The sequence below is a fragment of the Ursus maritimus genome, unplaced genomic scaffold, assembly GCF_017311325.1.
Source record: "Ursus maritimus isolate PB19 unplaced genomic scaffold, ASM1731132v1 scaffold_32, whole genome shotgun sequence".
Lineage (NCBI taxonomy): Eukaryota > Metazoa > Chordata > Mammalia > Carnivora > Ursidae > Ursus > Ursus maritimus.
The window spans coordinates 2175138-2201282 of NW_024425786.1; the positions used below are offsets into that span (position 1 = coordinate 2175138).

General features: G+C 56.2%; 1 protein-coding gene and 1 long non-coding RNA gene across 4 annotated transcripts; one reads left to right on the plus strand and one right to left on the minus strand.

Annotated features, from left to right (window-relative positions):
* Positions 1 to 327: 327 nt before the first annotated feature.
* On the minus strand, positions 328 to 14923 carry WRAP73 (WD repeat containing, antisense to TP73). 3 transcript variants are annotated; one of them, XM_008707782.2, is made up of 12 exons: positions 14767 to 14923; positions 11598 to 11750; positions 10960 to 11076; positions 6790 to 6862; positions 5486 to 5589; positions 4657 to 4743; positions 4233 to 4367; positions 4076 to 4153; positions 2860 to 2965; positions 1654 to 1779; positions 986 to 1177; positions 328 to 674 (listed from the first exon to the last, which is right to left on the minus strand). In XM_008707782.2, exons 1-12 carry the CDS (start codon positions 14833 to 14835, stop codon positions 532 to 534), a joined length of 1383 nt encoding a protein of 460 aa, XP_008706004.2. In that variant the 5' UTR covers positions 14836 to 14923; the 3' UTR covers positions 328 to 531. The 3 variants fall into 3 exon arrangements, with proteins under 3 accessions (XP_008706004.2, XP_008706006.2, XP_040501605.1); XM_008707784.2 differs by lacking the exon at positions 6790 to 6862 and having other exon boundaries at positions 14767 to 14904; XM_040645671.1 differs by lacking the exons at positions 4076 to 4153; positions 4233 to 4367.
* A 2199-nt stretch (positions 14924 to 17122) lies between these two features.
* Positions 17123 to 18311, plus strand: LOC121106396. The gene is made up of 2 exons (XR_005839007.1): positions 17123 to 17333; positions 17829 to 18311. It is a non-coding gene; the product is annotated as an uncharacterized LOC121106396 (long non-coding RNA).
* Positions 18312 to 26145: the final 7834 nt, after the last annotated feature.

Below are 26145 nucleotides of genomic sequence, written 5' to 3' on the forward strand. Positions count from 1 at the left end.
CCGAATTGAGAGGCGGACCCCCGTAGAGCCGCTGCACCCGGCGGCCCTGGGACCTGCGCTCCCTGACCCCCTCCGTGTGGCGCTGCCCTCGCGCTGCTTGGGGCTCCCCTCCCCGCACTCCAGAACACAGCCCCCGTGAAGCCCAGGCCCGTTCTCCAGAAACATCCAGGGACGGGGTTTGGCGGCTCCAGAGAACAAGATGTCTGTCTGAGGGAGAAACAGGGTCGGTTACTTTCCGTCAGACAGTGAACCCGAAACCCAAAACAAACCAGTAGTAGTCCTTCCCATGACCCAAACCTTTCACGAACACAGGCATCAACTGCTTTATGAATTAGCAAATGTTTATTTTAAATAAAAATTAGTTTCATACCATACATATTTACAAAAATGCTATAGAAAAATAACAGCAAATCATTTGTTGTGGGCCACCGTGGCTGCAGCAACTCCCCAGAGAAGCCCGTCCCTTCTCCGCAGCCAGCACGTGCCAGGTGTCCTGCCTTGGCCTCACCCGGGCCTGGATACACACAGGTCCTATGTGTGGTCACCGGGCCGTCCGAAGGTGGTGCCAACCCTCTCCTCGGTCTCCAGGAAACACAGACAGAAGTGGTCCTTACTGAGAAGGGCCAGGGAGTCCCCGCTGAAATGCCAGCACAGAGAAAGCACCTGAAAGTCACCTGGAGAAAGACAGGTGGCCAGAGGGTTAAAGGGTGAGCACAGCCCCACACCCCCGAGGGCAGAGAACAGATCTGGAGAGACCCAGCTACAGCCCAAATCCCAGCTCAGGCGGGCCTTCTTCCATCCCCCAGAAGCTGAGAGCAGCGGGCCTGTGCCAGGTGTGCACACTGGGGACTGGCGTGACGTTCACCCAAAGATACTGACGGTGACTGTCACTTCACACCCGAGGCAGTAACACAAATGAGCCAGGGTGCGCTCATCTGCCAGGGTCCTGCCTACGGCTGGCCGAGGATCACATGACAGCGCTCACCTTCCCCGGGCACCTGCACCGACACGCAGCCCGCCGGCGACCACAGGTACACCTTGCCGCCCCCCGTGCAGATGGCCAGCCGGGGCTGCTGCGGGTCCCACTGGAAGAAGCGCACCGGGGACAGCTGCTCAAGCACCACGAAGAGTCTCAGCTTCTGTATGTCCCAGATCCAGACGGCGTTCGGGACACTGTCTGAGGAGGGAAGATGTGGGCAGCACCCCGGTTCCTCACGGTGCAGGGCAGGCCAGGGACCCGTGCGCACTGCTGCTCCGGCGTCTTGACAGGGCACGCCCCCCCCCCCCCATCCTGCCAAGGCTCACAGGCCACGGGCATGTGTGACGCCTGTTTCTCTAGCCCTTAGAAACTGTAAACACCCTTCTGTCTAGAACAGGCCCACGCCCTGGTGGTACCTGGACCGTGTTCTTTCCCAAACAAAGGAAGAGGCCGGCGGCAGGCGGGACACTGAGGCGCAGTGGCCAACCGGCCGCTGCTCTGCCAGACAAGGCCTGTGCCTCCAGAAGCTTCCGTGGGCACAAGGTCCCAGCACCAGATGGGAGCACACGGCATGCTGGGAAGCCTGTTAACCTGGGTTACTCCTCATACGGTCTGAATGCCTGGGCACCAAAGGAAACCATGAGAGGACCTGGCATGGGCCCGCAGCCACTGACCGTTCCTCGTCGCCAGGAAGTAGTTGTCCGGACTGAAGGCCAGCGCCCCTATGCCAATTTTCGGGTTTGCTCTGTCAGCGATGGGCTTCAAAGTCTGTAAGGAAACTGGCGCCGAGGCAATCTCGTCTAGAACATTGAAGAGGGGACGCTGCAATGTGGCCGCGGCGTGTGCGCACACCTAGACACCGCTGTGACGACTCCCCGCCCTCACGCGGAACCACGACATCATGTTAACGCGTGGGGCAAACTCCTACGAAACAGGCTTCACGGGCCCTGGCACTAGGAGCCGTGTCCCGCGTCCATGTAGCAAGCGCACCCGCAGCGGGGTCCGCGGAGTGCAGTGCCCGCACACGCGGGGCAGGGGCGTGTGGGAACTCCATGCGTTCCCCTTGATTTTGCTGTAACCCTAAAACTGCTCTACAAAAAAAGTCTTAAAAAACATTATAAAACCAGCAGCAAAAGGTCGTAAGAGGATGATGAAGGCCAGGTAGGCAGGTGTGCTCGCTCAGGCCTGCCCGCCCCATGGGGTGCTTACTGAGCCCGGAGGTGGGCCGCAGACAGCGCCCCCTCTCTCCTGAAGCCTGCGTGACGCCCTCACTACGCCCGCTGTACCAAAGCCGGGCCTGAAGCGTAGCCACCTGCCCAGGACCCCACGGCCGGGACCCCCATCAGCTCCGCAGCTCCAGGCTGGGCCCTTGGCTGACTGCTCCTACCCCTTCCTGGCTTACCGGAGGGCACCTTACCGTTCATTAAAGAAACCACCCTCAGAGCACTAGCTGCCAGATTTGGATCTCCAGCGCTTAGATGCAATCAGCAAACATTTCCCCCCCGCTCCACTGATCCGTGGGTGTGAAGGGGCGCTGGCTGGGAGGTGTTACGGAAAAGGGAAAATGTACCTAAAAAAACCAAATGTCTGGGGCACCTGGGTGGCTCAGTCGATTAAGCGTCTGCCTTCGACTCAGGTCACAATCTCAGGGTCCCAGGTTCAAACCCCACGTCAGGATCCCTGCTCAGCAGGGAGTCTGCTTCTCCCTCTGCCCCTCCGCCTGCTTGTGTGCTCACACGCACGTGCCCACTCTTTCTCTCACAAACCAGTAAAATCTTAAAAAAAAACAAAGAACATCTGAACTCCACCTGGACAAATGGGACTCTCTCATAAAAAAGAAAAGGAAAACAAGTGAATGACCCCCGCCCTCTGCTACTCACATTTGCTCTCCGTGGTGGAGGCTGGGCCAGCCGCTGCTCTGGGCGGGGGAAAGGCAAGGCGGCCCAGCGCCAGCCGCGGATTCTTCTCGGCTTCCTTATACACAACCTGGAACACATGACAGTCCTGCTACCGCCCCGCTCAGGATGGGTGGGAGCAGAGGCGGTGACAGCACCTGGTAATGGTGACGCCTGACCTCACGGCAAGGCGTGCCATTCCTGGTAACAGGACAGAGACACTGGCCCAGCCACACCCGCTCCCTGTGGGTGTTCTCAGCACCCTCAGGCTGTGCTGGCGGCAAGTGCCAGCTGCATGTAAGCCTGTATCACGCAGCCGGCCGCCTGGCCAGTGCACACGGGCATTTCCCAGGTGGCAGGTTAACAGACACAGGCCAGGGAACGAGGGGCCATCTGTGGCCTGAAGCCTGGCAGGCCTGTGCCCGAGGAGGTGAGGGAGCCCCCGCCTGCCCTCCAGCTTTAGAGGGCGCTGGGGCTGCAGGCTGGAAGGGTCTGCAGCACACCCTTCCAGGCCTGGATGGCCAACCTGCTTGGACTTGGCCTCCCACAACCACGGTTTCGCTCACCTGCACCTCTGGCCAGGCCTCCAGCCCAGTCCTTCCTCAGGACCTCTGCCTGAGTCTGACTTCCCCAGGTACCCTCCTCCCCTTCCCTTCGACACGGTGGTACCTGCAGCCCTACGCCTGCCGGCCTTCCTCCCGTCTTTACTCATGTTTCTCATCTGTGCACAAGCTCCCCAAGGCCGGGTCTGTCTGTTTCCTGCTGTGCTGCTCCTGTTCCCAGCACCTGCCTCAGGACCTTTGCACTTCCTATCCCCCCTGCCTGAACTGCTTCTCCCTCAGAACCTGTATCACTTCTTCCTGGCGTCTGACCCCATGATCCCTCAGCAGGCTGCCTGTCCCTGCCTGCCCCAGGGACACCCACTCCCTACTTCTCTGGTCTGGTTCTCCAGCCCCAGATGCTCAGTGCTTGCAAGTAGGAGACCCTGGTTACTGTGCCGGAAGCAGGGGCAGATCTAAGGCATCTGGGGAGGGGGAGGACAGGGCAAGGACACTGCTTCCAATCCTCTGAAATGTGACAATGACAGAATTTTCTAGTGATGTAAGTACCTACATCACAAGAACGTAAAGAGAAAAAGCAGTATTTTTCTGCCTCCCCTCCCCAAATATTGCTCAGATGGCAGCATGCATTCCAGACTTACTATTTTGGGATTATTAATGGTTGCTGGATGCCCAAACTCTGTGATCATTTTCCAAGTCACGTGATTAAGAATGCGCACCTAAGGAGAGAAAGTGCGCGTGAGGCCCCCCGTCTGCACTGTGCCCTCGGTGTCACCCCGTGCGCTGCTCTGTCCTCACCTTCCCGTCATAGCTTCCAACCGCCAGGAACTGACTGCTGGGGCTCCAGGCCACAGACTTGACACCCAGGGACCACTCGTACGCACAGTAGGCAGACAAGAGCCGGCCATCCAAGGAGTAGAGCAGGACCTTATACTGGAGGGGACACCACGGTTGCTGAAACTCACACTGACCTGAGCGTGGGAAGGACGCAGGCATCTGCCAGCGGGACTCGGACAGTGAGTGGGAAGTTGGAGGGAAGACAGGCCTCCTGCGGAGGCGACAGTGGGGACCTTGGCCACAAACATAGGACTTTCTGGTCAAAGGACTGCTGCTCGGCATCAGAGCCCAGGAAGCTAACCGAGCCGCCACATTCCCAAAGCATCAGGTAAATACAGGTCAAAGCACTTAAAACACAAAGGGTCTACCTGGTGACTTTCTATACCTCCAGACAGGTGTCCCACACCGCCAGCACACAGCCATTTGGGGCCCACTCAATCCCTGCGAGGTCCTGGGTCTCTGTATCAAAGTGCTTCCAAAGGTAAGAGGGAGAAACAGATTAAATTTGAAAGTGTTTCCTTAAACAGATGCACACTTTATAATTTATGTTTTCATTTAACACATTTAGTATTTAATTTCCTTATACAGAAATGGACAAAAATACCTACAGTTCTGTCCTTCTGCAGTTAAAATCCTGCCTGAGCACCGAGGAGGTCCCAAGCTGGCCAGCACATGGCTGGAGCCCTCCAGGCAGGACAGGACCCAGCACAGCCCCCCATGCTACCCGCCCCACGCGCCCCTCTCCCTCCTCTTCCCGCCTGGTTCAGCCTCACTCCTGGAAGGGGAATGCAGGCAAGGTCGTGCCAGGACACTCCATGCCCGGTTGATGAGACCTCCTCGGTGCTCTGATGGAGTGGGCATTCTCATGCCGGAGGCTTCTCTGCACCTGCCCTCCCACAGATGTAAGCCCGGCCAGGGGAGGGAGGGCTCTGCGCCCTGGCTGCTCAGCGCCCTGGCACCCTGGCGTCTTGCCCAGAGCAGGCACTCTTCCTCCTCATACAGCAACGCACGTGCAAACCCCACCGCCATAACAAAAGGAAAACGGCTCGAAATGATGGCACATCACACCCACCGCCCAGTGGACGGGCCCATTCTCCACCCCGCTCTGGAGAGAGGACGTCGCACTGCTGCACACCTTCCCAAAGGGGCCCTGGAGCCGCCAGGAACCCACGTGTCAGCCACCCCCACCCAGAGGGTCACTGAGCACCTCCTACCCGCAGGAGCTGCCAGTCGCTGCAGACGAAGACGCTCACATGGTCCTTGCAGTCCCGCCGCTCTGCCAGCGCCATGTAGCGGCCGTCCCGGGTAAAGGTAATCCCTGCCGAGAGGAAAAGGGCCTGCTGTCCAGGGCCGAGGAGAAATCACACGTTCAAGGAGGGATGAGAAGCAGAGGTGGCAAGAAGGGACGGGCGCAGGAAGGGACGGTCGCACGTGGCCCAGAGAAGAGCCGAGCGCAAGCATCCAGGGCCCCACAGACGGCGACGTGGTCCTGGCTCTACCGCCTGGCTGGGCTGCTCCACGTACCCCGCAGACCATGGCTGAAGCCCCGAAGAGCCACAGAATGTTACTGAAAAATGCAGCTTACCCCCTACTTGACACCCTACGGATTGTCATGTACTTAGAAAATACATCGTCGGGGACTCTGCTGGTTTTTAAAGTCAGCTTGTTGTTACACTTATTTTTACTTTTGAATTTAATTACTTGGAAAAAGTAAATTTAAGGTAAGAATCTGGAAATACTTCAGTTGAAAATGTTAATTTTCCAGGTCTGTATGAGCTCAAAAAGCCCTGGACCGCATCTCACACTTCATGACCCGGAAGAACACACAGACACTTGTCGCTTCCACTCAGGAAATGTGTGTGCCGTCGAGAGACGCTGAGACTCAAGTCATAAGCACAAAAAGTGTGCAACTGCATTTCATTCACATTCAAGTTCCAGGTTGCTAATGACAACAGAAAAAGTGGAAAAATATTCAAATTATATAAGGCTTCATTCTGCTTATTAAATGAAAGACACACCACTGCACATTCAGGACCGGGTGCCCGCTAGCTCCCGGCAGCCCACGCACAGAGTCATGTGGTGGTGGGCCGCGTGTGCAGAGCCTTCCGGAGGCCACCCGGCTGCACTCTCCTGGGCATGGAGACCGCGGGGCTGGCCGCCAGGAGGCCTAGAGGCTTGAAGTTCAGAACGGGGGCGGGGGGGTGTCCCAGGAGAGGCATGAACTGAAGGGACCTGAGCCCAACCCTACGACAGAGGGAAGGGGACCGCACGCAAACCCTGCTTCTTTGCGGCCCTTTGGTTCTATCTTGAAAGGGGAGTCCCTGTCCTCTAGAGACACACGTGGGAAGTCACAGACGAAACACCAGCGGGTCTGGGTGCAGAGAAAAAAGGCTCGCTATGCACGGATACGCTGCGGAGGCTGCTTCTGCCCATAAATTCTCCGCGATAAAAGAGGGCACCCCCTCCCTGAACCGAAACTACACAGAAATGGTTCTCCAATCAGCTTTGGCCGACTCACCCTGCTGACAGGCTTTGGGGTACTTGATGTAAGACACAGACTTTGTGCACAAGGACCACACAGTTATCCGCAGCTGTCGAGCGGAAGGGGAAAGAAAACAGCGCACATTTAGCAGTTTTCCAAAGACCGCTTTAAGTCTCCCACCGCGTCCCACTCAGTGACCCGAGTAACAGTTTACCGCAGAATTAAAAACAGTCATAGTTCCAGGGATGTTGCCTCTGAGTTTACTGTTGTTAAACCTCATGCTCTGAGTATCTGGTTTTCACTGTAACTAGCAGGTGAGCACCACGAGGTCAAACCTAAGTGCATTTTAGTTTGAAACTTCAAAGTAAGGGCGATCTTCCTGTTGGAACAGACCCGCAGAAGCTCCACAGTCCAAGAGCTCATGTGGGAACGCTGGACGGGACGCCGGGGTCCCCAGCACCTAGTGAGGTCGACCCGCTTCCTTCTCCGTCTCAGCACACAGGTGAGCAGGACGTGGCGGCGGGACCGCCCGCACACACGGCTGCTGCCGCACAGGGCTTCTGGGGGTGACCACGGTGCCGCCCTCAGCCGCCTGTCCTCTCCTTTCCCACCCGAGCGCTTGGCGGCATGCACACGGCCACGTGTCCCCAGGAAAAGCCCTCAGAGGGGACGTGGGCCTCTCTGTCACAACACACAAGCGTCCAAACACCCGTCTACACTTGCATCTAATACTGAGGGTCTACAACCCCCTAGATCCCTTCAGAGCCTAAAAGTGAATAGCCAGAAAGTCTTAAGCCCAATTCCTAGTTTTGTTTCTGAAAACCATCTCCATGCCCTTTCCATTGGCCAATGTGGAAGTTCACTACCCGAGGAGTGTCCAGCAGCTGACTGTGAATGAGGACGACACCGGAAAACTCACGACGACTTGGGTGCAATAACCACAGCGTGCTGTTCGCACGAACCCAGGCTAACAGAGCAATGGACCAACAGGGTCCAGAAACAGACCCACACGCACACGGCCAACTGATTTTTGACAAAACGTGCAACCAGAAAAGATATAAATTCAAAATAGGTCATACGTCTAACTTAGTGGCCAAAACCATAAAACTTCTGGGAGAAAACAGAATAAACTCTTTTTGATCTTGGGTTGGGTGGGGATTCCTTTAGATACTAAGTGCACTAAACATAAAAGAAAAATAGTGGATCTGTTAGACTCTGTTACTCACTTCTGCTCTTAAAGGAAGCGGTTAAATAAATGAGAAAGCGAGCAGCCAAGCAGCAGAAAACACCTGCCAAACACCGTCCGACAAAGGACCTGCACCCAGAGTAGATCACAGGAAACTGCACAACGAGCGACGATGCGACAAACAGCCTAATAAAGAAACGACAGGGGACGCGGACAAAAGTCATATGGTGACGAGCACCTGAAGGACGTCTAACATCCTTAGTCACGAGGAAACACAAATTAAAACCACAAGGAGACAGCGCGACACGGCACAGACTCACGGCAGAAACGCGGAATGACGCGTGGCAGTGAGCGTCAGCAGCTGAGCTCTCCTGCCGGTGGCTGGGATGCAGGGCATGGGAGAGGCCAGTCGGAGCCTCCTGAAAGGTTCGCGGGCACCGCCCGGCATCCCAGCCCCGGGGGCTCCCCCAGAGCGAGGAGACGTGCGCAGACTGCCATGTGCATGGTCGCAGCAGCTCTGCTCGTCACAGCGCACATGGGCAACAGCCCAACTGTGTCCAAGGGCGGGCGGGAAGCAAATGCCCAGCTCCGTGCGGCATGGTGGCGCCCCACTACCAGGAACCACCCGCGGACCCCTCGACGACAGCAGGGAGCCAAGTGACAGACGCCCGCATGCCGCGGTCCCGCTGATGGAGAACGTGGCTGCTAGGACCAGCGTGGGGGCGGACGGGGTGTCCCTGTTCCGCTGCACGGGCACCTCAAGGGCTGGGTGGTACCGTTTACCAGGATAGTTGACCGGCTTTGTGGGTATGTAAGAAAAAGTCTGCGAGTTTATTTTTTTGAGGCACCTATAAACTGTTTACAAGGACTCGGAGAAGTGGAAAGTAATAGGACTGAAAAACACAGCACGAGAGCCCAGACCAGAAGAACGCAATGCATCATGACGAGACAACGGTCCTCACTGAGTGCAGCTAGTAACACAGCCTCACAAGTACGTTGAAAACAACCGACAGAACGAGGGCAACGAAGATGGACCAGTCCTGTCAGACGCTCACATGCTAGAAACCCCAGGGACCTAAACAGTGTGCAGCTGGCACATTGATGGACCAACAACTGAATAGGGTGAAAAGTCAGAAATGTTCAGGGCGCCTTGTGGCTCAGTCGGTTGAGTATCCGACTCTTGGTTTCGGCTCAGGTCATGATCTCAGGGTCATGGGATCAAGCCCCAGGATGGGCTCTGTGCTCAGTGCGGGTGTCTGCTTGGGATTCTCTCTCCCTCTCCCTCCCCCTCTGCCTTCCCCTCACTTGCGCTTGCTCTCTCTCTCTCTCAAATAAATAAAATCTATACAATTTTTTTCAAAAAAGTCAGAAATGTTCTATAAATATAAAGAAATTCAGTTCTTGATAAACATTGTTGGGGAAAAGATGAAAACTGATCCCTACCTCACCCCACACACCATTATGGACTCCACATCACCCTGAATCACATATTTAAATGAAGTGTGAGAGTGTGTAGGTATTTAAAACAAGATGCGAAAGCACTCGACCTAATAGAGAAATGAAAATTAAAACCAAACTGCAACAGCCCTAGAGCTCTACGGGACTGGCAATCATTTTAAACCCTGACACAAATACTCTGGAAAGGTGATGCCATCTACCCTAACCAGGCAACCCCCCAGGTTACACCTGAGACAGGTCAGGTACAATAGACGCTCAGCAACATGGGTCCCTCGAGTGCCCAGAATAGCACAGTGACATGATTTCTCCAAGGAGGGATGGAAGAAGGAGCCATAGCTTCCGTGTTGATGAGCTGAAAACCACCGAGGGGAACAGAACCACCACAGAACACAGAGTATGAGTCCACGTACAGAAACTTTAAACAAAGGCCAAACAGCAGTGTGTACGTTCGTGTGTGGGTGTGTGTGCACACACCGGGCTTCCCTTCTTACACGCCTGGAACCCTGTCCAAAGGGCCCACAATGTCTTTGTCACGTGGGTGTGCAGGAGACAGGGAGTCCACGGAACGTGCCCATCTGGAGACTGGGTTCTGGCCCCAAGAACTCTACTCATGAAGACTGTCAGGCGAGGCCACATATATAGCTCCAATCACCGTATCTGAGAGGAAACACAAGCTGTTAGCATCTTGAAAAGGCCAACATGGGCACCACAGGGAAACCAAGTGCCCTTTGTGTCCTGCTCACCGTCCGACAGCCTGCATCAGCAGACACCACATTTAAAGCAGGTTTTCAAACCGAAACAGAAGCTATGGGAAGCCACGTGGCCATCTGAAGCAGCCATCCCTGCACGGCTGGATACAAACCTTATCCCAGACGATGCCAATGTGAAAGAGACTGAAAAACACCGGACGACATCCCACAGGGTCACTCCGCATCCTCAGGGCTCCCTTGCCACATGCGTGCACTGGCCGACTGGGAGCCCAGACCTGAGATGGCCCTCAGTGGCTTCAGACCCAAACACTGGCTTATAACAGCCTCTCAAAGATCACATCACTAAAGGGGTTCATGCATTTTTCTACATTTGAGACAAACTCTGCCGACACCAAAGACCTCCTACCCTAACACCGTCTACAAAATTCCCTAATTTTACACATTTATGAGGCACACTTACACTATCCCAGGATTTATGACCAGATTTCAAATACCCGTCTCTGTCTGTGGAGCCCCGGCTGCTGCCAGTGGCCAGGGGGAGGGAAGGACGAAGCAGCCACTAACGGTCACAGGTGAGGCGGCTGCAGGAAAACACGGAAGCTCGCTCACGGTGAAGCTCACCTTCTACTGCCAAAGTGAAGGAACTGCTTAAATCCTTAAAAATGTAACTGAAGAATTTTTTAAAAATCTGCTTTAGTTTTCTTTAAATGTGGGCAAAAAGATTATGTAATGACACGATGTGATTATAGCACTCTGACTTAAGACACACGTCCTTCTCCAAAATTCACCCACTTCACCGCTGCCATGCGACTTCGGGAGGAAGGGATCCGCGACGTGGGCCCGCGCACTTACGTGGAACTCGGTGGTGTTGAGAATGTGGCGCCCGTCCGGGCTCCAGCACGAGGCCACCAGCCCGGCCGAGCCCTCGTCGATTCTGCAGTGCCACTCCGGCTGCTCCAGGGACCATACCTGCATGTGCAACACACACGAGTGCAGAACCGGGATGGATCAGCACACGGACCACGGCAAACACAGCTCACGACACGGGGGATCTTGCCAAACTTTTCATGAGGAGGGACTGGGGCCTGCTTGCAGCACAAAGCCACACGGCTGTGTGACTTCACTGTGTTCTGTTTCAAACAGTTTATTCCCTTTGCCAGCCCTAAAAGCTCCTTCAGGGAGACTTCAGAGCTATAAAAAACACCACATCTACTGCTTCCCAAAACCCATGATGTCCAAGTTGCTATACAGCTGTCTGCGAACACTTCCTGTTATGGAATTCTATTTGGTTACAAATTAAGAATATCTAAGTGTTTTCTCATTTTGAAAGTACTTAAACCATCAGAACTATTATAATCTTAAGAGAAAACTGGCTTCGAGCTACATTGCCCTTTTCTCCCCCCAAACTATGATGGCAACAGAACACGAGCATTCTGTCCAGGCTACACTCTGGGAAGGCCTCCCGGCTCCAAGCCCTGCGGGCAGCGCACCTGCACCAGCCCCCGCTTGTACATGGCACACAGGATGAACAGGGAGTCCGCCGACCACTCGATGTGCTGGATCTGGTCCAGGCATGTGTACAGCTGAAGAATCTGAAGGGTGTTCACATCCCGGATCACTAACCGGTACTGGACACAAGAAGCCTAGAGGGGGAAAGACAGCCCTTGACGGCCTGCAATCTAAAGAAAGGAGCCTTCTGAGTATCTGAGCTCCTCTCTGCCCAGGAATCCTATTTCCTTCTCTCCTTGCAGACGTGCCTTCTATGTGGATGGCCTCATGTTCACCAACTGTATCACCCACTCCAAACAGCAGAGAAGTTCACACAGGGATACAGCTGAAATTGTTATGTTCCAGGTTAAAGTATTCTGTTAAAACTCTCTACTCGAGTCATTTTCTACTCCTTCCCTACTTACACATTAAGAACTCAAGTAGGAAGCAGCGTGGGACGAGCTCTTCTGTCACTAACCAAGGGCTCTGCTGCTTGGAGCACCTGCAGACAAGTCATAGGAAGTGAGGATGGAGGTCTCGGGGTCCTCGCTGAGAAGGACCACTGAGACGTAAGGATGCTTTGCAAATGCTCACTTACTTCCAGGTAACAGAACATATGTACTGGTCTCTGCCCCTGGGGCCCTGGCACAGGACACCTGAAGCCCTTGAAACCTCCTGAGTGATGTAAGAGCATCTTTTGTTCTAATGAGGCAACCCTAGGCAGGTTTCCCGGTCACCAGACATACCAGCTGTGATTAGAAGCTTGGAATTTTCAGCCGCACCCCATCCTTGAGAGAGGGGAGAGGGGCTGGAAATGGAGTTAACAATTGATCGTGAGAAATCCTCTGTAAAATGCCAACAGTACGGAGGTCGGAGAGCTTCTAGGCTGGTGAACACACCCACATAGGGAAGGTGATACACCCCACCCCCACGGGGACAGAGGCTCCTGCAGCCGAGACCCTCCGAGACCTTGTCCTATGTAACTCTCCATCACCTGGCTGGTCACTGCATCCCTTAGCCTAGGCTCCAGCACACGGGCAGATGTAAGCCCGTGTTTCCCTGAGTTCCGTGAGCCGCTCTGGCAGATTAACCAAACCTGAGAGGGCACTGTGGAAACTTGTAGCCTGGTGAGTCTGTGGGTAACCTGAAGGCCTGCTCCTGTGGCTGGCATCTGGCGTGGGGTGGGTACTGTCGACCTGTGGGTCTCCAGGCAGATTGTGCCAGAACTGAGTCGTAGGACACCCCACTGGTATCCTGGAGGCTCAAGGGAGATGTGTGGGATGAGGATTACGCTTTCCCCGCACAGGAGGAAAAAGCAGGGACGTTTATCTTACAGCTGCACTGCCTTATTCTGAATACTGACTAGGAAAATGTGCAAGTGTCAATACTGTTTTCTTGAAGACAGTTTATGGCCATGGTTGTTAATAATACCCATATCTAAGCAAATAATTTGAGTTTACTTATCTGCTGACTGTAGATTATACTACAATTTAAAAATCAAGAACTGATTTTTAAATATTAATTGTTTCCTTCTTGTCCTTATCAAGATCAAACTAGATTATTGGTTTGTGTTCTATTAACTTTCATCTTAAAGAGGCCTCATGAGTTTTCCTCGTCAAAAGGAGAGGGGAGAACAAACATGGGTCACACTGTAGCTCTGTGATCAGTTACAATGAACTCCTTACGAAATGAAATAGCTGTATCAACACTTGTGAAACCATGTCAAATCTGTTGCAAGATATTAAAAATGGCAACACAGACCTACTTTCTTCAGGATTTAGGACAGACCTTTGAAGAACGTGATTCCAGTAACATTATAATCATGTGTCTTGCAATATCTTCACCAGAGTGTAGAAGCCAAAAGAGCAACAGAAAGAAAGCAAAGTAATACAGTCTTTCTTTCTATAATTTACTGGGATCTTCATATACATGATTTTTAAAAACCTAATTTATGGGGAGCACTCTGACAAATATACTACGGTTTCTGGGATGAACTTAAAGCAGAAGACTTATGTATTTTTTAGCTGAATGCTAATTTATGTGATTTAGAATAATGCCTCTATAAAGGAGTTATATTCTCAAAGAGCTAGACAGATAACAGGAATGTTAGTAAGGCTCAATCTGAAAAAGAATCCTGAAGCATCAGTCAGTTCATACACAGAACCAAGTACACTTTCATAAGGCATGATTTTTTTCTTAATGGATTTCCAATGTCAATTATCTCCCTCCTACTGCCTCCCCCACCCAAGATTCTGAGGAGATAACACTGATGATATCGGTCTATTTCAAAACTTACATTTCCTGTACAGAGTAGGTCAGTGATTTTAGCACCATTCTGCTGCCCCAGTAATGAACGGCTCAAGTCCTAACGGCTCAAATAAACAGCAGCAGAGCAGACAACTCCCTTTATCTGGACACGGATTGGTATTACTTGCATCACTTACTTGGCACGTGGTAGAGACAGATGAGGAGGGCCGGAAAAGACAAAGAGGCTGCACTACTGCACCAGATTACAGCCAACAGAATCATCTATCTGCCTTTTGTGTCAAAATAACAATGAGCTGATACCCCTGTATCCTCAAATGTGTGAGGACAGCATTGCCATTATCTGCCTCTGACAGATGGAAACTGAGGTGCATGGAGGCTGGCACCTGCCCAAGTCTGGTTCCTGGGGCTCCTGCTCGGAGCATCTGCCCAAGTCCTCTGCCCTGAGCCCCTGCTCCAGATATTCACCCAGGTCACCTGCGCAGAGCCCCGCTCAGGATATCTGCCCCAGTCCCCTGCCCAGGACCACTGCCCAAGTCCCCTGCCCCAAACCCCTGCTCTAGCATCCACCCAGGTCACCTACACCGAGCCCTGGGTCGGGATGTCTGCCCAGGTCCCCTGCCCTAGGGCCCCTGCTCCAGGCATCCTCTCAGGACCACTGCCCAGGACCACTGCCCGGGTCCCCCGCCCCAGGGCCCCTGCTCCGGGTATCTACCTGGGTCCCCTGACCCTGGGCTCCTGTTCCAGGCATCCGCCCGGGACCACTGCCCGGTCCCCTGCCCCAGGGCCCCTGCCCCGGTACCCTGACCCTGGGCTCCTGTGCCAGGCATCCGCCCGGATCCCCGGGTTGAGGCCCGTACCCGAGGACCCCCGCGCTGCTTCCCCCCGAGCCCCGAGGCCGCTCACCAGGTATTTGCCGTCCGGGGAAAACTTGCAGAGCAGGCTGGAAAGCTTGAACACCTCAGAGAAGTTCATGGCGGCCGCCGACCCCGGACCCGCGAACGTCAGGGCAGGTAGGACTGGCGCAACCGCTACCTCCGCGGCCGGAAGTGACGAGGACGGAAGCAAGGCACAGCCTATCATGGCCCCGGGTGCCGCGCGGCATTGTGGGGCTTGTAGTTCGCGCTGTTACGCGCCACAGCGCTCCTTCCCGCCCAGGCGGTCTTCTCCCGCTGGGTTTGCCAGAAAAACGCAGCGCGCGCGCGCGCGCTCCAATTGAATTTCAGACAACGAGTCATTTTTGTGGATAAACGTTCCCAAAACGGCGTGGGACATACCTATACTAAAAAAGTACCCTCTTATCTGAAATTCAAATGTACATGGGCGTCCCGTGTGACTGCATTTACATTTATATGTATATTTATACTTCTATATAATTACGCTTATATGTAAGTACATTTACACATAAATATGCGTTTGTATATAAATATGTAATACTGTATATACATATGTTATATTTTATACATGGTGTATAAGTGCACATTCGTTTTTCTTTGTTTTCTTTTAAGCTGCATTGGGCAACCCTGCCTATAGCGAGGCCTTCGCCTCACCTCTGGTTCCACCCAGATCTGGGCAGAATGGCTCGGCCGCTGACTCCGCAGGGCCGTGGGTCGCGGGCACCCTCCAGTTCTTCGCACGCGCGCCGTCTGCATTTGGACCCGCGCAGAGGAGAGGGACCGAGCAGAGGCCGAGCTGGGCCGGGAACCTCGGCACGCAGGGCAACGCACCTTGCTCGCTCTCCTGCGAGTGCCTTGTCCTCTCGCCCTCCGGGAAGCCCGGTCCCCTTTCCCCAACGAAGGCTTCCCCCAGGCCCTGGCCAGCGCCTCCGCAGCCTACCCGGGCGCACGGACCCAGACCCTCGCGCTCGACCCTCCCTCTGGGAACCCAGACCCAGCCTGGCTCCTCAGCACACCTCGGGGTGCACAGTCGCCGGCCTGCTCCCCGCGGAAGCCCTCCAACTTCCTGCAACAAACCGGTAGGGGATGCGTGTACGCGTCCGGGTAGGCGGTGCCAGCCTCTGTCCCGGGCCAAATCAATCCGTGTGTGTGATTCGTCTTTGTGCCCCCGCGCCTCGAAACCAGGAGTGAGCAGCAAAGGTGTGCAGAAGGGAGCCAGGCGCGCCAGGTGAGATGCGGACCCTTGCGGCGGGAAAACCCGGTCTGCACCAGCCCGGCTCGCACGCAGTTCCACAGGCGACACTGACGCGAGGGTCACGAAAGCCCGGGGACGGCGGTTCGGAGGCAGATAACGGGTCCCATGAACACCACAAGGCAGTGCACAGCAGGTGTCTGCCGCCCGGAGCCTCTCCAAACGTGACATGCGCGTCGGTTCTGCGGCCGAAGCCCCGCCCTGCGTGGGTCCCGGCCCCTGGAGCAGTAAATGTCACGGGTCCGAGGGAAGACTCGGCCTGAGGGGGGTCTCTGCTCGTAGAGAGCAATTCCAACTGCACAATCCACGTGTCGCCGTGGACACCCACGTGTACCTGCGCGAACGCATAACAGAAACCGGCGCCCGGGGCCAGCAGGCGGTGGCCAGGGGAGGGAGCAGGGTGCGGGCCGCGACCTGGGAGTGTTTGCGTCACCAGTTACTTCCTAGCGGCCGAGGGACACAACCTCCGCCCAGGAAGATCGTGGGCTGGAACCAGAGAGTCTCTCCCAGAGGGTCCCCCCGATCTGCAATGCCGGCCGGGGCCAGAACCTTGGCTCGGTGACAGTGTAGACGTCGCGCCCTCCTCCGGGTCCCACTGGAACCACCCGGGCCCAAACGGCCCCACCCAAACCCCCGGCCTTGTGGCCGCGACCCTCACCCCTGTTCCCTGCAGCTAGGGCGGACACTCCGCGGACCAGGATGGCCCTTCCCCTGCTCCTTGGAGTCTGAGCGCCCGGCGCACCGAGGGACACAGCGCCGGTGGGGGCGGGAGGACAGCCTTGGGTGTCGGGAAAATGCGGCGTCTAGGGAAAGCAAGGCGTCGGGACGCGGAGTCTGCTTCTCTGCCCGCCCTCGCTCCCGCGCGCCCTTGCCCGCGCCCCCAAGCTGGCCGAGGGTCGCCGTCCCATCTCCTCGGCGGAAGAGCCCCGGCGCCCGGCACGCGTCCGGCGGGGGTAGGCGGCCCAGCAGGCTCCGCGGGGGCGACGCGCGCCAAAAGGCGGCGGGAAGGAGGCGGGGCAGAGCGCGCCCAGGACCCCGACTTGCACTCGGCCAGCTGGGGGGGCGGGGCGCCGGCGGCCACCTCGGCCTCCGCCCGGCCCCGCCGCCCGCGCTCCTCCCGCCGCGCTGAGCGGCCCGCGCTGCCTTCCCGCCCGGCCCGCGGCCCAAGGCGCTAACGCCGGCGGCCGCCCCTGCCCGCGGAGCCTCCCCTCCCCGCGCCCATATAACCCGTCTGGGCAGCCCGCGCTCGCCGTGCACCCACTACGGGGCCAGCGCCGGGCCGGCTCCGGCGTAGATGCCCCCCCTCCCGGCTCCGACCGCACCAGGTAGGAAGCGCTGCGAGCCTGCGCGCGGGGGCCTAAGCGTGGCGCGGCCTGCCCGGGGGCCGGAGCACGGGGCGGGGGGCTCAGGGGCTCCGAAGCTAGAGGTTGCGAGGAGGGAGCAAGCGTGCAGGCGCTGTGAGAGAGGTTGAGGTGGGGTGTCTCTCCCGAGTCCAACCGGCTCCTGGGACGTTGCGCGTGTGGCAGGGAGCTGGCGGAGTTCAGCCCGCCAGGAGATGCCGGGCCCTGCCAGAGTGCCTCTAGGGCCAGGAACAGCCTCGCTGGGATTCCCGGAGGGCCTTCCTCCAGCAGACCCCTCTACCCAGCTTTTGAGGGGAGGCTCGGAAGGCGATGGGGAAAGGCTCGGGAAGGGTGCAGGTGCGGGTGGAAGTTGGTGAACGTACGGGTCGCTGACAAGCTCCTCCCCGCCGGTGCCCACCCCATCTGCACCGGAGAGGGCCGTGCAAACCAGGCAGCAGCGTCACTCCTCTACTCCCCAAGGCTGAGTGAGACCTAGTGCTACCCTGGACCAGCAGAACTGGGCGTGACCTCCAAGCCAGATCCATGGAGTCAGCTACTAAGAGCGATGGTTCCAGAGGGGCATCTCCAGGTGGTTCAGAGCTGGCCACGGATGCCCCGGCTGTCTGCTGAGTCTGTCCCAGGTGGAGAGCGGACAGGCAGAGTCAGGCCCCAGCCCACCCTGGAGGAAACAGCTCCTCCTCCTGGCTCCCTCTCCTTCTCCTTGCCTTGCAGCCACTGTCCTTTCAGCCTTTGGAGGGAGGAAGCTATTATTACCTTCTTACTCAGCTTGTATTTTTGTCTGGTCCCTAAGTGGATATGCAGAAAGCATTCACATTTCTACATAAATAAATGGGTGACAGGTAGACCATTGTCAACCAGCAAGGAACCAGGGAGTCAGTGCATGGTCAATCCTTCCCAATGGACTATGTCTGTTTATTAAATAACTGGACATTTGGGAACCATTAGCACAATTGGTTTTGTTTGCTGTCATTGTTGCTGTTTATTTGTTTAGCCTTAATAATTAGCTTTGAAAGAAAACGAGTAAACCGAAATACATTGCATTGTCCCGCTCGAGTTGACTGTTACTTTCAGCCGCCTATCTTTCGATCTATTCATCAAAGATAAAAAGGCATTGCATCGAGAACAATAGGACAGGATGTTTGAAATTTTGCAACATACGAATTTATGGATTGTGCATGTAATTTTTTAAAAACGAGGCTGCAGAGCTGTGCCTGCTCAGTCATCGGTCGGTTGGGGCTGCCGCAGGTGAGCTGACCTGGCGCCTGGTACCTGTGCATTGGCCAGAGAGCGCTTAGACCCTACTCGCCGTCCTTCCAGTGAGGGCTATGGGGAACAAGGTAGTGTCTCTAAATTCTGAAGGGTAGCTCATGAAAAAGCCAGTCTGGTACAGAGGTTAAGCAGGCAGGTGTGGAAGGCAGAATCCTCGGGTCCAAATCCCCTCTTCTCTACTGACAAGTAATGCCTGTGTTCACTAATTGGGCCAAAAGTGATGGCTGTTGATCCTGAGTTGGGAGAGCCAGGAGTCTGGAGGTGGGGGCAGCTCTGGGGTGGCCAGCAGATCTCCCCATGGAGGGAACGGAGTGGCTGGCATTGAGGCAGGAATCTGCCCAGGGCTTGGGCGGAGCTGATGGCCCCTGTCAGGGGCACTGCAGTGAGGATGCCTCAGTTCAGGATTTATTTATAGAGTATGCCCCACCCACATCCAGGAATGGAGTTATAACATTGAACACATGTAAACGACCCAGCTAAAACGGAGGTGGAGAGGCTGAGGACTTAGGGAGAGAGGCAAACATTCACCCCGAGGTTCTGACACCCGAAAGGGAGCTCATTTCCTTGGTGGGTGGGTAGAAGTAGCACGTTCGCCCACGTGGGAGACAGTTTCAGGGGGAATTTATCCTCTAGATACTTACGTGGAAGTCGTTGTTAAAATAAGGGAGAACAAAGCCATTGCACACACAGTGAACTTCGGGTTTGCACAAAAAAGCAGAAGCATTTTCCAAGTGTGTCTATGCTATCCAGCCCCCGTGAAGAGGGAGGGCACACCTTTATTTCCCAATTTGGGCATTTCTGTGGGAGTGCTGGGTCAATATTTTAAAATATGTCGTTTTCTGATGACTTAACTTCATACAGCAAAAAAGGGGAAAAGAAACAGAGGAGTGGTTAAGTAACACCGAGCTCCCCTGCTACCCTAGGGGTCTCCTCTCTAGGTGGGAAAAGCTTTATTGCAGGACCCATCCCCCCACGCCAGGCGGGTACACTGCGTGATCATCTGCCCTTGCCACGGGCATCCAGTGCTGCCCAGAGTTCTTTAACAAACGGAACACACACCTGTAACTAGCGGTATCTACCTGTGTGTAACCAAAACACACCACAACGTCTCCTTTGATAAGTTTGCCTTCTCAAGTAAGTAAGGACGCCTGGAAAATCTTTTCTTCCTGTTTCTGTACAAGAAAATGGATTCTGGTTTATAGAAAAGCTCGCTCTGCTCATTGGGGTTCAAGTTAAAGACAAGTCATAGCCGAGTCAGCTCCCAGAGATGAGCACAGTGGTTATAAACCTCCCATCCGTCCGTCTGTCTGTCCGTCGCCCCACCCCCATCTCTGCCCACTCTCTGGCCGGTGTTCCTTGGCTGAGCAGACATTTGCTCATCAAAGGCGCTTTCTTTTCCGGGACATGCTGCCCTAAATCAGAGACCCAAAGAGAAAAAAAAAAAAAAAAATTCAGCCGAACAAGTGTTGGTTGAGCCCCTCTGAAACAGCTAACGTTTCCCGGCTGTGGGGAACTTCGCAAATCCGTATGCTTCTTCCCTGTTAGGCTCACAGCAGCCCACAAAGTAGATGCGAGGGTGCTGACGTACAGAGGGGAGGGGGAGGCTTCAACAGCTTGCATACTGGTCCAGGGTTACAAGCTGCAGAGTGCCCCAGTGGGGGCTCCCGCCGGGACCAGGCAGCGTGACCGGGAGACACGCCCGACCCTGGTCCTGGGAACCATCTAAACCAGAATGTAGAACTCCGGGGTGCTGTAAAGTTGAGTGGGGAAAACGGCATCTTCCTTTGTGTTAACTGCAAAGGGAATGTCAGAATTCCCTCCAAGTATGAATGCAGGCAACAAGCCACCATGTTAGCACCTGTGACCTTTTCTCCAAGAGGAATCACCAGTATTTTCATTGTCCATGACCGTCGCTGCAGAAATCTCAAAATTTCGTTTGTGCTTGTCACCGAGTTGAAATCATGAGTTATTAGACCTGCCGGGGGACTTGTCAATTGACCGGAGAGAATCACAGGGAGAGCTAGATAACAAACTTGCTTCTCGAGTACTTTGGTAGCTCTATGTTAAGTTCCCTGGGGGCCTTAACTAATTCACCACCGGCTGGGTGGTTTAAACAACAAAAACTTTCTCTTTTTTTCTCTGGTCTGGGGGCCAGAAGTCCCGCATCCTCACCATCGGGGCGTGGCCGCCGAGCATGCCCGGCATGCCTGGGAGAGCTCTCAGCAGGCCGGGCCCTGCTAGCAGTCCAGATCCCGGCCTGGCTCTGCCACGTGAGGCCTGGGACAAGTCCCCAGGCTCTTCATCTGTATGGGAGTTGTGGGCCCGCCCACCTCCCTGCACTGTGCCCTCCCTGCACTGTGCCCTGTCTCTCTAGGGAGGCCCTAGCCTTTCCCTCCAGTGAGTTGCCGTGGGAACACACCGGAACACCTGAGGGCAGACACAAAGTGCCCAGGAACTCCTGCCTCTTCCTGCCTCCTCCACCAGGCAGGCACTGAACACCTGGGCATTGCCCATCCTGCCAGTGCCGCCAGCTAGGGTTCAGGGGCCCAAGCGGGCAGGGCTGGGCTGGGTACCCGGTGTAGCCAGGGACATCTCTCCTTTATGATCCTGCTCAGTGTGGCTGCATATGGCAAGTTTCTGTGCCTGCCATCCCCACCCAGCGCCAGCTGGCGAAGTCACTCCCTGTGGCCCTGGGTGCCTGTGGGGAGGGGGCAAGGGGCTCTAATTGCTCACCTGCTTCTCCAAGGTGCTAGGCCCTGGGGGTGGGGGATGAGCAGGCAGCTGGGGAAGCCTTTGGCTAATTGGGCAGGTAGCTTCTTGGGGGAGGGGGGATTGCACTGGGTCCTTTAAAATGAGCAGGGAGGATGCCCTCTCACCCCGCCTGCCGCATTTCCTGGGATTTTAGAGGTGACTTTCCTGGGCTGTTTTCTCCACTGTTCTGCACAACGTGAGCACGACCCAGGGTCTCTCTGTTACAGGTTCTGGCGCAGGCTCCAGCCGGGCTGTGTGGGTCCTGGTGTGGGTCCTGGGCTCCTGGGAGGTGACGTGTGGTAGAGAGGTCTGAAGAGTGCGGGCTGGCCACGGAGACAGGTGTCCCTTCTGCAGAGGGAGCAGCCCTCACCAGCTGGCACTGGCAAGGCCACAAGAGAGAAAGGTGCATTCCCCATTTAGAAAGGTGGGTAAACGGTTAAATAAAGAGACCCGAAGCTGTGGTTTCCCAGGTGGCCGGACAGTTTGTGCTGGGGGCACCTACGGTGAGTGCAGGGCCCATGTGGGGTCAGCTCCGCAAATCACAGCGCAGCGCGTGCTAGTCTTTGGGATGTAAATGGGAGGGAGCTCCTCGCCTAACAGCTGTGATCTGCGACACTCTGAACCACAGGCTCTCTTTCCCTTTGCGCTCTCTGCTTCCCGCTGCCCCTGACCACCCACAAAAGCCCCTAATTAGTCATCTCCCGTCATTTTTTTTTCTTTCGGAGGAAGGCATGCCCCAACTTGCTCCTGGCTTCTTAATTTTTGATCAGGGATGCTCCTTGACTAATTATTTGGCAGTAATGAGGGAGGAGGAATCGAGCGGGGAGCGTGTCCCTGAGCTTTCAGGCAAAGCCGCAAATGTAAAAATGAGGCATTGGTAAACAGGACGCTAATTGGATTAATGTGAAAATAATGGATTCTGATAAAAATAGCAGAAAAGACGATTGTAAGATTGAGGTCAATGTAAGTCCAAGAACACTGTCTAACCTCCCTCCGGTGGGTTTGATGTTTGAAAGTACGAGAATAATAGGAAGAGTTTCCTCTTGACGGGAAAACCTGCAGCTAAGTAATTTGTGGGAACACGTTTTGTAAGAAAGGCACAGTGTGAGGGGGCCGCCCCGTAAATGGCTGGGAACCCCGGCAGGCTGCTCTTTCAGAGTTTTGGGATTGTCTGGCCCCAGAGTCATTCTGAACAGCAGAACCTAGTTACCCAGAGTGGCGCCTTCTTCCCGTCATTGCAATGAAAACCCCTCCGATGCGTTTCTGTCCTCCTTTCAGAGGAAGCCATGAGGGCCCTGCCAGGTGCGGGAGGCCAGGCGGGAGGCGGGAGGCGGGAGGCGGGAGGTAGACCCTTGCTGTGCCTTTTGGCTTGCCAAATTTCGTGCTATTCAAGGGCATTTCCTGGACAACACTTCGTGGCAAAGGTGGCTGGCTTAGGAATCAGCCAGAAATGGGCTCAAATCCACCCCAGGCCTTACTCATGTGACCCTTTCTAAGCTAGGCTTTTGTAAGATCAGAGGAAGAAGGGTCCTCCCCAGAAACGCTGAGGGGAGCTGAGCCACCGTGGTCCCAGAGCGCTGCCCACGGCCTCTCATCCTGGTGACTCCTGGCCTGACCCGGGGGCGCCATAGGGTTTGTGAAACGAAGCATAGGCTTGCCATTTCATACCCCATATCCCTGTACCCCTGGTGTTTCAGAAGTCAGACTTTTCAAAAATTACTTTAGAAAAGTAACACAGTGCCTGAATCCTATATTTTATGACACCACCAACGGGTCGTTGGAAACACCACACAGCCAAGCTCCCCGCCACCCCGTTCCTACAGCAACACAAATGGATGTTTACCCTAAATGGGCAGCAAGGCTCAAGGAGAGGTTTGCATCTGCCCAGAGGAGTCTGCCCCAGACGTAAGGAAAATCTTCCAGTTTTCTGAGCACCCTGGATTTCAAAATTCCCAAAAAAGATGCAGAACTGAGCTAGGCTGTATTAAGACTTAATTTGTCCATTCATCCACGATTCTTTGTTACGGGGCACCTGCCCTTCCCCGGTGCAGACCCTCTGAGCAAGCAAGTGGGAGCCACGTCCCAGGCTCGCCAGACCTTAAGCCCCCCCACCCCCCCACCACGTAGGGCCTCGGAGCAGCCTTTGTTCATGGGGGTGGGGACGGGTCTTGACAGTGGGGTGGGGGCCAGGGGACTGCTGGGAAGCCAGAGGGCCTGTCCTCTCAGCTCCTCCAAGCCCAGTCGCTCAGCTTTTGGACACCTGCCAGCAGGTGTGCCGAACGTGGCCAAGTTTGGCCGATCTGGTGCTCAGGAGACACAAGCCCAAGGACTGTACTGGGCTATGAGGGCAGAGACAGGCACCGCCTGAGCCCCCTGGCTGGCTCCGTCGGTGGACCGTGAGTGTCCATCTCGGGGTCATGAGATCAAGCCCCACATTGGGCGTGGAGCTTACTGAAAATCAAGAAGAAAAGAGGAAACGCATGAGGTGCAGGAAATGCGTGTGTGCTGCGGGTGGCTTGGGGGGGCCTTCGTAATGGTCTCTCGTTCCCACGGCGCTTCTCGCTCACCCGCCAGTGTTAGAGAAGTCACTTCACCTCTGAGCCCCCCCTTCTGATCCGTAAGAGGGAGATGGGTTTTCTCGTGGGATTGGCGTGGTGGCCAGTGACTGATCCATGTAGAGCTCGGGGTAAGCAGTGTGGCCGGCTGGGTGACCCGAACACGCCCTGGGAGCCCATCCCTGTGACGGAGGGGCTGCCGATAGACACGGAGGCACGGGAAGGGCAGCTGGGCCGTGAAGGACCGGGAGGGGGCTGAGTGGAGACGGGCCCCTCAGCTGGCGTTGCCCCACCTCCCCTCACCCTTGGCTGAAGCCAGGTGACCTCTGATCTCAGGCGTGTGCTGTGTCTCAACGAGCGGGACGGGCAGCCCTCCATCTGCAGGAATGAGGAAACACCGACCCCGGGCCTTGCGGGTGGCATCACAGTCTCCAGGCCAGCGTGAAGCTCGGTGTCTCCTCGGGGGCCCCCGTGGCTTCAGCTGACTCCCACACAGACCGCTCACGGGATGTGCTCCTTGAAGCACCCACGTGCTAAGGCCCAGAGCCTAGAGTCACGTTATTTCATGTGACAAAAGGGACAATGATTCAATCACAGACCTACAGGTGGTGATGAGCCCAGGCCTCCAGCGGGGCCCACATCATCACCAAGGTCCCAGTGAGCCGGAGGCAGGAGGGTCCGAGTCCCAGGGGGAGGTGGCCATGGGGCAGAGGCCGCAGGGATGTGCTCCGGAGCTGCGGGAAGGGGCCTCGAGCCAAGGGACGTGGGCACCCCTAGCCGCTGGGAGAGGGGGACACAGGGAAGCAGCCTGCGACCACTTTGGTTTTGGTCCCACAAGACTGTCCTGGGACTTCTGACCCCAGAACCCTAAGAGAGTCCGTGCGCGTACACGGGGACGGGGGCTCGGGCGGTGCCTGCGTCTGCCGAGTTGGCCTTCTGCTCTCCTCCCACTCAAATGATACACAGGCCTTGGGCTGAGGTTCACACTCGGACCTCCCGGGTTCATCTCAGGCCCGGGCCTGGGTGAGAGTGGCGAGGGAAGAGCTTTGCAAGCACGTCCTACGGCAGGAAGGTGTGTACAAATGCTTGTCTGGCTCCGCGCTGAGCGCCCCACCCAGAGCTGGCGGCCGTCCTCACGCTGTCAACTGTCCTGTGGCCAGAGGCCCGCCTGCCGTCGGGACCACCCACACACCTTTGGTCTCTGACTCGGGCGTCAGGGGCTGTGCCCAGGCTCCTGTGAGCCCTCAGTGTTTAGGGCTATGTCTCCACACCATCCCTGCTGGGAGGGCCGAGCCCCAGCCTCCCGAGTCAGGCCTTCCCTCCCTCCGCAGGGGACGGGTTGGGGAGGAGGGCGTGCCAGGAGTTCACCGGCCCGGAAGCCCAGGTGATGGGCCATGGGACCCCTCCCAGAGTTGCCTGGCTTCAGCAAGGGGCCATTTCCGGGAGGTGTGGGTCATAGGACCAAACTGCTTGGGTCCACGGCCAGCCGAGGGCAGCCCGGCAGCACCCCCGGCGAGGGCAAGGCAGTGCCTGGCATCCCACTGGCTCCTTTGCGTCTTTTCCCAAGACTAGGGAACCCCTCCTTCCCACCACCCACCATCCCCATGTGGCCCTAATGCCTCACACCTGCTCGTGACTCAGGCAGCCTCCTTCGGGCTGCCCGCAGGCGTGGGCTGTTCAGAACTGGGTCTGTGTTCAGCAGGGGTCGGGGAGCCCACGGCTGCGGCCTGACCCGTCCCCCAGGAGCAGCCGGGGAGGAGATCCCCTTGCCCTGGTGACCCTGCCCTCCCCGAGAGTCCAGCTGAGAGGACCGGGCGTCCCTGGCCTGTCCCTCGGGAGCGTGTGCCTGCGTGCGTAACGTCTCCGAAGGGTGGGGGGGCTCGGCTCCCTCGAGGGTGGCCCCTTCAGCTGTCATCCAACCCCAGGGGGCACCATGCGGGGCTGAGCACTCTGCTTGCAGAAGGTTTCTCCTCACGCTTCATGAGGCAGCAGGGCCCTGCTGCAGGGGCTCCAGGAAATGACAGTCCCCAAACTTGGGTTAGGTGGACCTGTATTAGTTTCGGCAGCTGCTGTAATATGAGCCCCGATGTGGTGGCCTAGAGCATCATGGGTGCCCTTCCCTGTAGCTGTGGAGGTCGGAAGTCTGAACCCCGTCTCCTGACCCAGAGCTCAGCTGTGCTCCTCCTCGGGGAGGGTGCCTC